General features: G+C 34.7%; 1 protein-coding gene and 1 pseudogene across 1 annotated transcript; both read left to right on the top strand.

The window, feature by feature from the left end:
- Positions 1-288: 288 nt before the first annotated feature.
- On the top strand, positions 289-4,210 carry LOC141846055 (putative serine/threonine-protein kinase PBL16). Its single transcript, XM_074734042.1, has 6 exons — positions 289-647; positions 1,108-1,418; positions 1,495-1,630; positions 1,954-2,090; positions 3,143-3,266; positions 3,694-4,210. Exons 1-6 carry the CDS (start codon positions 584-586, stop codon positions 4,035-4,037), a joined length of 1,116 nt encoding a protein of 371 aa, XP_074590143.1. The 5' UTR covers positions 289-583; the 3' UTR covers positions 4,038-4,210.
- A 1,609-nt stretch (positions 4,211-5,819) lies between these two features.
- LOC141846561 (pumilio homolog 14-like) lies at positions 5,820-9,168 on the top strand (annotated as a pseudogene).
- The last annotated feature ends 2,786 nt before the right edge of the window (positions 9,169-11,954 follow it).

Below are 11,954 nucleotides of genomic sequence, written 5' to 3'. Positions count from 1 at the left end.
CGCTGCCAAACTCCACACCACTGGATTAATCATACAATGTGCGTGTGTCTCTCTCTCTCTCTCGGCCAAACCACTGTTGATAAAGGACTCAATCTAATATTTGCCCTTAATTTCTTCTTATCTTATTCACTCACTTCGATCACATCAAAGGAAACGGCAAAATGGATATCTTTGTATTCCACAACACCACGCCGAAGGCGACTTCCCCATGCGCACTTTTGCTAGCTCAGGCTCCACTACCTCCTCCACCTTCCCCTGCTGGGTCAACCACATCCAAATGCTCCCCTCCCTCATCATTGCTTCACTAGACCATGAAGAGAAAGCTCCACCCACTCGTCTCCACTTTGCTGCCAGTCTGCGACAAGGAGGTCCATCATAAGCATTCGGCAATACACCTGCAGCGAGGCAAGAGCAGCAGCCCCGTGCGCTTCCTTCACCGAAAGGAGTGAGCTTTGGTCGTGGATTCCTTCCTATCTCTGTCCTCAACCCTAGTTCTGAACCCTACTTGTGAAAAGGATCATTTTTAGCTGATCTCGCGCCTGGCGAGTTGTATTGGTAGTTCCTGGATTGGAGGTGCTAATTAATGGGCAACTGCTGGGTCAGAGGGGAGACATCCGTCTACGGAGTGTCATCCAATGCGAAGTCAGGTGGGTCTCCTCTTTTTTTAACTCCAGTCATTTGGTTATCTCTGCGTGTTGTTCTTTGTTTCTTATACTGATTTTTTAGTAGCTAAAGCTGTGATATTTTGCTACAAAGCAAAGTTGGTCCTTGCTAAGTCTGATAAAGAAACTTTCTATTTGTTCTCTGGGCTTTTACAGTAAGAATAGACAGATGGTTTTCCTTGTATTTGAAGTTTTGAAGTTGTTTCTGAATTTTTTACCTGAAACTATTATAAACTTTGTATCTTTTTGGGAAAACAGATTTTCATCTAGCTCAATTTCTTACCATTCAGGAAACACCTGGATATATGATCAGCAATGTTTTCTTTTGATATGTTATGCTTATGCATTAGTACAAATAGTTTGGCTTTAGCTTGTGTTGTACTGATGCATGTTAGATACACCAAAGGAAGCTTGGATTGTAAAAGCTTGTTTTGTCCATCAACAGAATGCCCAAGACTCCAGACCCATGTTGTGAGACAAGAGGAGAAGGAAGGTAGAAAATTACCCTCAAACCCTGAGGAAGTTGAGGAGTTGCGAGGGGATACAGCAGTAAATCCCCTCATAGCCTTCACTTTCAGTGAGCTGAAGCTAATCACAGGGAATTTTAGGCAGGATAATGTTTTGGGTGTTGGAGGATTTGGTAGAGTTTACAAAGGTTTGATCAGTGAAGATCTCAGGGATGGGCTGCAACCCCTTCAAGTAGCAGTGAAGGTCCATGATGGTGATAACAGTCATCAAGGTCATAGGGAATGGCAGGTATCCATCGCCAATAACACAATTGTTGGTTCTGTCTCACTACTGTGTTTTTTCTATAACAATATGGTGTTTGCAGGCTGAAGTTATATTCCTTGGGCAACTTTCTCATCCAAATTTGGTCAAGTTGATTGGTTACTGCTGCGAAGATGAGCATCGAGTTCTAGTTTATGAATTCATGGCTAGAGGCAGTGTGGAGTCCAATCTCTTCTCAAGTATTTTTTCAGGCGATCCTCATGATTTGATTATTCTTGTTTGCAAATGAGATGGACCTTTTTTTCTGGTTAATAAAGATTCATGAATAGTGGATTATTTGTGTTGGTCAATGCTCTTAAGCTTATATCTATATGATTTTAATTTGAGGTTTGATTGTTTTCTTGAGCGAACCAATGTGCACTCCTATACTATATATACAACACATTTCCCCCAATTGTAACACCTTGTTCATTCATGTCTTTTGATTTCTTCTGTCACAGATTTCTCGATGAATTTTTAATAGAACTCTTAGATAACTAATGGATTATATGCTGTTGTGCAGGAGTACTGCTTCCCCTTCCTTGGTCTATCAGAATGAGAATAGCATTAGGTGCTGCAAAAGGGCTTGCTTTCCTTCATGAAGCCAAGAAGCCAGTCATTTTCCGTGATTTCAAGACATCGAATATTTTGCTAGATCAGGTTAGAAATTTCTTAATGATGTAATGTGTTCACTTTGCTACATAACAATCTACAAATTATTTTCACACGATGCTGTAGCAATATGAATGTCTTTTCACTAATTTGTATATGAAAGCAAAATAGAAAAGGAACTAATAAAGTAGAGCAAAGTGATTGTCTTATGCTCTCATATTTGATATTCAATTTAGCTAAGTTCATTTATCTGGTAATGCAACCCTCGAATGTGGTCCATGGAAAGTTCAACCAATACAGTCCTACCTTTGCATCCAACAGCATTTCACACAAGTATATTTAATGGGCATCGACTCTACTGCTAGAATATAAGATAATAGATTCGGTATTACGTCAAAAATATTGATAGGCAAGACACTTCTATGAGGCCATCTTAAGGAAATTTACAGTTGATGTAACATGGCTTCCCAAAATTCTATTCCTAGAATTCAATGTCTATTTTCTTGAAATTGTCAAGCCTGCATTACTCAACAACTTTCCGAACTCTCGGGAGCAAAAAAATCGAACACTGGAGAAGAAATAGAAGCAGCTGTGCAATGCTGCTTTTTATATGAGTGGATGCGCTCACTCCCTTTTCATAGAAAGTTTTAGCTGCACTTGGAATATTTTGCCTTTTGGGGACAAATCATGTGTAGGCATCCCTTCAACGCATCGCTCTCTTTTTCTTCTTCGTTATTTCTGAAAATACATAAAACATCTAGAAAGTACAATCTTCACTCCTTTTTCTGTTAACTGTTTACCTCAGCCAAAAATTGTGGAATTTTCAAACTGTGTCATGATTCATGACCGCTGGAAGCAACAAGTTGATCAAAGCAATCATTAACGGTTGGTCCGAATGGGATTGGAGAAGTAGACTTGTTTATAATAACAGAGTTGTAGTTTTAGAGAATCCTATTTTAGCCATCTCCTTAAATTTGTTGTGGCCTTCGAACTCACAGAGGCCCTTTGGTAAATTGCCTCTTTTCTGGCCTCTGTCGTCTCATGACAACAAAAATATATTGTATCAGTAACATAAATGATCATGGTTTTTTGATCTGTAGGAATACAATGCAAAGCTTTCTGATTTCGGCCTTGCAAAAGACGGACCAGAGGACGACAAGTCTCATGTCACTACCCGAATAATGGGCACTTACGGATATGCAGCACCTGAATATATTATGACAGGTACAAATGAAGCAATCACCATTGATCTTGTGGATTTTCTTCTTCTTCTTTATTTTCTACATTTACATTTGAAGTTTCTATAAATTTCCCAATGGATCCGTTTCTCTCAACAACAACAATAGTCAGATTGTAAGTATTTAGGGTGGCTAGACAAACATAAACTAAGTTAGCTGAAAAGGATTCTTGTTTTCCTAAAACAAAAAGTTGCAAAGAATCTAATTTCACAAACTTCTTGAAACAAGGTTGTATCAGAATCATTAGAAAGTATTGTCCTAGTATTCTGGTTAACTTATTTATTTATGAATCAGATTTGTTTACTTTATTTATCAAAACACTGATGCGATGTCTCTAAAGATACAAGAACCGCATGCATATATATAATTCAAGTGTTCTAACTTCTAACAGGGAGGTTTTGCAATCCATGCAGGGCATTTAACTGCCATGAGCGACGTCTACAGCTTCGGCATCGTCCTTCTTGAGTTGCTCACTGGACGAAAATCGCTGGACAAGTCGCGACCAGTCCGTGAGCAGATGCTTGCTGACTGGGCTGCTCCGTTACTTACCCAAAAGAGGAAAGTGCTGGGCATGGTGGATCCGAGACTGAGCGGAGACTACCCTGATAAAGCAGTGCAAAAGATAGCGATGTTAGCTCACCACTGCCTCAACCGCAACCCAAAGGCGAGGCCACTCATGAGAGACATCCTCTCCTACCTGGAACCTCTACAGATAGCTGAGGATGCCCCGACCACGATGACGATCATTAATCCTTAGCTTCTTTTGGCCCTCCTTTTTGCAGTGTATGTATAAATTAAACAAACTTGATGGATACTGAGTTAGGATTTGAGGTCGAACTAAATTGAAATTGTAGGTTGGGTGAGTGAATATTGGAATATAAATTACAATAATCATTCGAATAAAAAGATACAGTAACTTTGTTAGTATAATTTTTAAATTAAGTTGAGACTATTAGACATGCAATTTACTTAAGAAACTAATTAACAAAGTAGTGAAAACCTTATTTTTGTATATATATATATATATATATATCATAAGGTCTTTTCCTTTAATCACTCAAGTGACAAGTGCTTTGAATAAATATACACCGGTGAGTCAAGAATGCCAAGTGCTTTGAATAAAAGAATACTAATGATTCAACCCATAAAATTTCTCAATTCTGCCAAAAGGTACTCATACTTATTCCTATTGGATTAAGATTGAATAGAAATATTTTAACGTATCCAGAATAATACCAATCTAACTCATTTCATGAAGAAAATTTAACCAATTAACCAACTAATAAAACTACTTGTTACAAATAACATCTTGTTATTGCATCAAAACAAATAAATGTTGACTAATTTGGCTAACGTTGAATTTGATAAAATTAAATGGTTGAATAATTAAAAAATTAGATTATTCAAGAATACACATTAAATGCTGAGATTACGCATTTCCAGTAGTAGACCCATAATCAAAAAAAAATTATGATTGTTCCAAAAGAAATGAAATAAAAAATAGGGTAGAACTAGGACAGTTATTATAAGCCAATGCTAGATACAGAGGCACATGATAGATCAATATGAACATCTAGATCGAAATAAATTGATAACATATTCATTTGTTTCATGTTTGCATAATAAAAGCTAATTATAAGTTAGATTTTTTTTTGGCTTTGCTTTTAAACGAGTATTGTTAGATTAGGATAGTTTTTAGGAATTTGTTAATATTTTAATAGAGTAATAGGTACTCTGTTTCTTTAATTTTTTGAAAATAGATTTAATTCAATGCTTTTAATTTTAATAGAATGAAAGTTACTAATTAATTAATTAAAAAGAAATTTTAAATCGTTATAGGACAAGGTTATCAACTAAGGAAAAAATAATTAGTAATCAAAAGAAAAGAATTAGCCTAAGTAAGATGAGGTTCCATTATTAACTTCTTAATATTTTAATTTCTTTATATTATCTTTTGGATATGTGATCAAGTAATTAAGATGTATCTTTAAGAAACTTTAAACTTTGTTGTGTATAAAGGACGTTTTAACTTTTTCAGTTTGAATAAGTCAATGTGTTGCTTTGGCAAAAATGGCCTTACTTAATGATCACTTTTAATTTGTTTTAACTTAAAAATAATTAAAAAAAACAAAATACGAATGCGTGATTTAAGGAAAAAAATAATAAACTGTGTAATGTTGCATATATTAATATGACATTGTCATAAAAATTTTCTTTAGTTAATTAATGATTAACTAGCTACGAGATTAATTAAACTGTCTTATTTAATTAGCATTGCTAAATGGGAAAGGCCAGGGTAAGTTTTGATTAATTGACAATATATATATATATATAAAGTTATTTTTGGGAATTAGAATAAAAATTAATATCCACGGACAAATTTTTTTTTTACAAATTTTCATCAATTAGATTTAAAAAAAAAAAAGAAAAATTATTTTTACTACAAACAACCAATGTGAAAGGACAAAGTTAGCCCTGCATCCATGCATGCCTACCATATATATCATACGGATTCTTAATGCAGCCTTACGGGACCGTCGGCGATTTATTCTCTCGCTTCTCCGCAGCTACCGCCGCCGCCGTCGCCGCCTCCGTTCCTATCCGCCGCGGTAATCGCTTATTTGCTCTCTCAAAAGCGACAAGTGGTGAAGCGCAGCAGCCCTTTCTTTATCAACGGTAAAAATCTCTTTTTTGGGGCTCGTTTTGTTTGCAGAGATAAGTTGCTGCTTTGTTAGGATTTCATTACCTTCTTCGTTCTAGGTTTAGTTCGAAGAGTGTATCGATTAAGGTATCTCTTTATTCTCGTTCTCTCTTTATTTTCGTTTCTTTTTCCGTTCTCTCTGTATTTTCGCCTTTTTTTTTCAAAAGAGAAATTGGTGCGATTGGGGGTTTAGGGATTTTAGAGGTTTTCAGATAGCTTTGATATGGGATTTTAACTTTCGATTGTTCCCTTATTAAGATAGGTTATGATTCTAATTAAAAATAGAAATTGAGATGAATTCTAATTTTCTTTCAGCATTAATTGTTTCTGTTGAAATAAATTTCTAATTTTTTTCTCTCTTTATAATATGAATAGTAGTTATCCATCCTTGTATCTTTCATGTTCTACCCTGTTTCCAACCTGCGGAGGGATCAACAATAAACTAGATAGGGATTGGGCTAGATTTATTTATTTGTTTACTCTGAATTGATCTTACAAACGTATATATTAATGAATTCAGCAATATATACTCTATTAACTTTTCTTTTTTTACAATTAATGGAAATTCTGCATTATGATAAACAGTACCATTGCAATTTTGAAGTCTTCATCCTTCAATATGGAATCAAGGGACAGTGGTCAACACGATGCTAATCTCCATAACGTCCTTGACAATAAACAAACAGATGACGGCTGAAAATCCCTTTTCTAGTGAATTCATCCATGAGGCTGACAAGCTCGAAAGGCCTTCTTCACTCCTAGGAAACTCATGCAGCCTGTTAAGAACTCCTCGTTCTAGTTTGGTCTTCCCAAACTCTCTGTTTGATTATCAGCATAATTTTAGTAACCATTACGGTGACTCCTCTTCTAGTGTTAATCAAAACAGAGATGATTTTGATGAGATGCTTAGGCAGAAGGTTAGCGCGGACCAAGCCATGTTAGACTTGTCATTTGATGAGATTTTTACTTCAGCATTCAAGGAGGTGAACCTCTGTGATAGAATTGCTTCTAGTCCAAATTGCCATATTTCGGAACAAGCTTCGTGTAGTCGTGTTTTCTCACTGGATGGAACAAGAGGCAAACTGATTGCAGGAGATGATCAGCAGCAACATGAAGCCAATGGCTCTTCTTTGGAGCCTGTAAATGCTCGAGTTTGTCGTCCAATATCACAGCAGCAGTACTATATGGATGCGACCTTCCGTGAACCTTGGTACCAACAGTGTGAATTTAACCAGCAGTACTATACGGATGAGACCAGAGGCAAACTGATTGCAGGAGATGATCGGCAGCAAAATGAAGCCAATGGATCTTCTTTGGAGCCTGTAAATGCTCGAGTTTGTCGTCCAATAGCACAGCAGCAGTACTATATGGATGCGGCCTTCCGTGAACGTTGGTACCAGCAGTGTGGATTTAACCAGCAGTACTATACAGATGAGACCGGTGGTGAACCTTGGTACCGGCATTGCTCTTTCAAGGATGAGGAGAAGTATACAAGTCAACCTCAGCATCTCTATACACAACATCTTCAAATCCAAAGTCCAGAACATGTCCGTGGCAGTCGATCATATCCTCCTACTTCCATTCCTTATGGACCAGCACAAGGGAATGCAAATCATTATGCTACTGCCAATGTGGTTGACAGAAATTATAATTCTTCAGTGCTCGGAAGCCGTCGTGAAGACTGTCACCTACCAAACAGCTCTTTGATCGCCAGGCGACTTGAGTCTTCACCTGCTTACGACCACTGCTCAAACTTGGTTTTTACAAAAAGAGGAAATATATTCACAGGTAATTTTGAGGATAGGTATATGCATGATTCGTTTGACAAGAGCTTTAGAGAATTACGTATATCTGAAAACGCTCCAGACGGTTTGGTTTTCCAAGAAGGAAGTCACGAAGAGGATAATGAGATGTTTGATAAGTTGATCGATGATTTTGTTGGGCTTATAACCAATTCCTTATGGAGTTCTCTCGCCCATAAGATGGTAAGGAAATGTAATGAAGAGCGACTAACACTAATAGTTAAGAAAATTTCGACGTCTGGATTCGGACTCTTAAAACTCTGCTGCAATCATCATGCGTACGTATATATCTTGTGATTTGACTTGTGTAATTAAATATTGATAGTCTTTTTTGTTCTTCCTTGACGATCTGTTGTACTTTTTCTGCAGGACTCGTGTTGTTCAGAAGATTATCGAAAAACTCAAACGTACCGAACAATATCACATGATTGTAGTAGCTCTGAAACCTCATGTAGTGGCGCTGATAAAGGATAGCAATGGTAGTCATGTCGCAGAGTGCTGCTTCAAGTTTCCACCAGAATACAGAGAGGCAAGTGCTGTGCAGCCTCCTACTTTTAACTTTTTTGAAAAAAAAATTGAAAGGGGATTAAACTACTGATCATATTTGACATCTTCAGCAACTTTTTGAAGCTGCGGTTATTAACTGTGTGGAGCTAGCAAAGGATGGTCAAGGTTGCTGCGTTCTTCAGAAATACATGGAAGTTGTTCAAGGGGATCTGAAATTCGAATTGTTAAGAATGCTCGCGTCAAATGCTTTGGACCTTTCGCAAGATCCTTCCGGGTACATATACTTTACTTCTGCCTGTTCTTTGAAATGTATAGACTGAGACGGTAATTTTCTTCCATCATCATTATATTCTTCTTCATGTATATAACTTTGGCTACACTACCGAGCAGAAACTATGTGGTGCAACATATTCTGGATCAAGAAATTTCATGGGCAACCGATGCAATCCTCGATCAGTTGGAGGGATATTACGCATCCTTGTCGTTGCAAAAAGTTGCCAGCCATGTGGTGGAGAAATGTCTCATAGCTGCAACAGGTAAGAGACAGGCCAGCATCATCATGGAGCTGATCGGAGATCCTCATACTCTTCTCCTTATCTCTCAGCATCAGTATGGGAATTATGTGATTCAAACAGCTCGAAAGCAATGCACGGTTGGTCCTTGCCGTCCATTTGATACTCAAACTTAAACTGATTGTCATTTTTCCCCTTGTCTTAAACCTTAATCTGAAGAATATTATCTGATAATTTAATTGTTTTCTTACCGAACAGGGTGCGCTACTAGCTGCTTTTCGTGAGGCTATCAAGCTTGTTGCTCCAGAACTTGGTTCTAATCCTTATGGAAAAAAAGTTCTTGCGAGCATAAACCGTAAAAAGTAGTATTTGTGCATTATTTTTCATTGATACACTTCTTTTTATCTTCCTGGAGTGGAGAGTGCAAATAGTCCGGTAGAGGAGATGTTTCAGATTTTGTATCAACTTTGAGTGTTGTTTGTGCAAATAAATAGTTTGTTGTTTTCTGACAATTTTTTTTTAATTTCCACTTGCCTGTATATGGTTGCAATTTAATTATAATGAATATGTTGCAATATATAATTTTAATTAGTGAATAGAATTGGGTTGATAGTAAAGCATCTTTAATTTTTAAATGTATAGTAGTACATTTTAAAATAAATAAAAAAATAGAAGCATATATATGCTGAAGTCTTGAACAATCACCAATTTAAATTTCAATTATTAGAAATTAATATTATTTACTAAAGATTATTAGTGTGGAATAATAGCATACATACAATATTAAATTTCTTAACAAAATTATTTGATTTTCTTGTTTTAAAATGTAACTACATATTCTTCTTTTTTTTTTAATTTTCTAATTCAAATTAGTGAGCAAAAGTTCGATTAAAACAAATAAATCGACCGAACCGATTAAATTTAAAATTTTAATTCGGTTGTTTCAGAAATTTAATTTTTTTAAAAAATCAATTAATTCAATTTGATTTTAATTTTAAAATTTTTTATTCGATTAAATCGAATAAATCAAATTAATTAAAATAAAAAATAATTTATAAATGCCTTATAAATCCTTAATTAATTATTTCGATTAATTCTATCGAAATTAAATTAACCAATATTTGTATAAGTTTGATTTGTATTTAAAAATTCGATCAAAAAATCGATTCACTTCTATTTTAAATTAATACTCACTACTTTATAATCCAAAATGTGTTAATTTTTAAGAAAAGCTTCAGTTCCCACATTATTTGTGTTTCTAAAAACATGCCTTATTAAGTGTAAATTATAAATCAGAAAAAATTTTGTCGTTTCATCGAATTGATTATCATCGTTGTTTTACTAATGAAATCACTTAATAGATTTTCCCTACTTTATAATACAGCTCACATTACAACAAAATGAGTGTTAATGATTTTAACAAGAAGAGGAAATATATTCACAGGTAATTTTGAGGATAAGTATATGCATGATTCGTTTGACAATAGGTTTAGAGAATTACGTATATCTGAAAACGCTCTAGACGGTTTGGTTTTCCGAGAAGGAAGTCAGGAGGATAATGAGATGTTTGATAATTGATCGATGACTTTGTTGGGCTTATAACCAATTCCTTATGGAGTTCTCTGGTTGGTAAGGAAATGTAATATATGAAGAGTAATTAACACTAATAGTTGAGAAAATTTCAAGTACTGGATTTGGACTCTTAAAACTCTGCTGCAATCATCATGCGTACGTATATATCTTGTAATTTGACTTGTGTAATTAAATATTGATAGCCTTTTTGTTCTTCCTTGACGGTCTGTTATACTTTTTCTTTTTGATGCCGAGTGCAGGACTCGTGTTGTTCAGAAGATTATCGAAAAACTCAAACGTACCGAACAATATCACATGATTGTAGTAGCTCTGAAACCTCATGTAGTGGCATTGATAAAGGATAGCTGGTAGTCATGTCGCAGAGTGCTGCTTCAAGCTTCCAATAGAATACAGGAGAGGCAAGTGTTGTGCAACCTCCTCCTACTTTTAACCCTTTTTTTTTTTAATTGAAAGGGGATTAAACTACTGATCATATTTGAACACGTTAGTAGTTAAATTGAATTAGTTTCAATTTGTTCAGCAACTTTTTGAAGCTGCGGTTATTAACTGTGTGGAGCTAGCAAGGGATGGTCAAGGTTGCTGCGTTTTCAGAAATACATGCAAGTTGTTCAAGGGATCAGAAATTCGAATTGCTGAGAATGCTCGCGTCAAATGCTTTGGACCTTTCGCAAGATCCTACCGGGTATTTTGGTTATTTTGAAATTTTAATTTCTTTAAAAAAAAATTGATTAATTCGATTTAGTTTTTATTTTAAAATTTTTTATTCGATTAAACTAAATAAATCAAATTAATTAAAATAAAAAATAATTTATAACTTTCTAAATAAATAAATTTATTTTAATTAATAAATTTTTCATAATAAAAAATTAATTTTTTTGATTAATTCGATCGAAAATTAATTATTTCGATTAATTTGATCGAAAATTAAATTAACCGATATTTTATCGATTTGTATTTAAAAATTCTATCAATTCAATTAGTTCAAAAAAAATTAATTTAATTCGAATACACAACCCTAATCCATAAATTAAGTGTAAAATCATAAAAAATTTCATCCTCATCCAATTAATTAGAATCATTGTTTTATTAATGAAATCACTTAATAGATTTTCCCTACTTTATAATACAAATTTAAATGGAGCTTACATTATAACAAAATGAGTGTTAATGGTTTGACGCAAAGATTAATATATAGGTAAGCTGAGATAGGAAAATCAATTCAAGAGTAAATGATTGCGATCTGAAACCACAATTAAAGGGGAATAAATTCATAAATTAAATAGTAAAAATGACTACAATTTTTATTGTTTCCACTGCACCAATATATAAACCATGGGCAAATCATCAGTGTGGAAATTATGTGTTTCAAACAGCTCGAAAGCAATGCATGGTTTGAAAAATTAGATTATTCAGAGAATACATATTAAATGCTGAGATTACACATTTCCGGTAGTAGACCCATAATCAAAAAAAAAATTTATGATTGTTCCAAAAGAAATGAAATAAAAGATAGGGTAGAACTAGGACAGTTATTGTATGAGATTTACCCAATACTAGCT

This window comes from Curcuma longa, chromosome 15 (assembly GCF_044706935.1).
Source record: "Curcuma longa cultivar G26 ecotype Majalengka, Jawa Barat chromosome 15, ITB_CL_G26_1.1, whole genome shotgun sequence".
Classification (NCBI taxonomy): domain Eukaryota; kingdom Viridiplantae; phylum Streptophyta; class Magnoliopsida; order Zingiberales; family Zingiberaceae; genus Curcuma; species Curcuma longa.
This window is presented reverse-complemented; position numbering and strand designations above follow the sequence as displayed.

What these genes read in the sequence shown, in the direction of transcription:
- LOC141846055 (XM_074734042.1), top strand. Translation starts at nt 584, where the DNA reads ATGGGCAACTGCTGGGTCAGAGGGGAGACATCCGTCTACGGAGTGTCA. An exon ending in GTCATCCAATGCGAAGTCAG is followed by an intron (nt 648 to 1,107) that starts GTGGGTCTCCTC and finishes GTCCATCAACAG; the next exon opens with AATGCCCAAGACTCCAGACC. An exon ending in AAGGTCATAGGGAATGGCAG is followed by an intron (nt 1,419 to 1,494) that starts GTATCCATCGCC and finishes TGGTGTTTGCAG; the next exon opens with GCTGAAGTTATATTCCTTGG.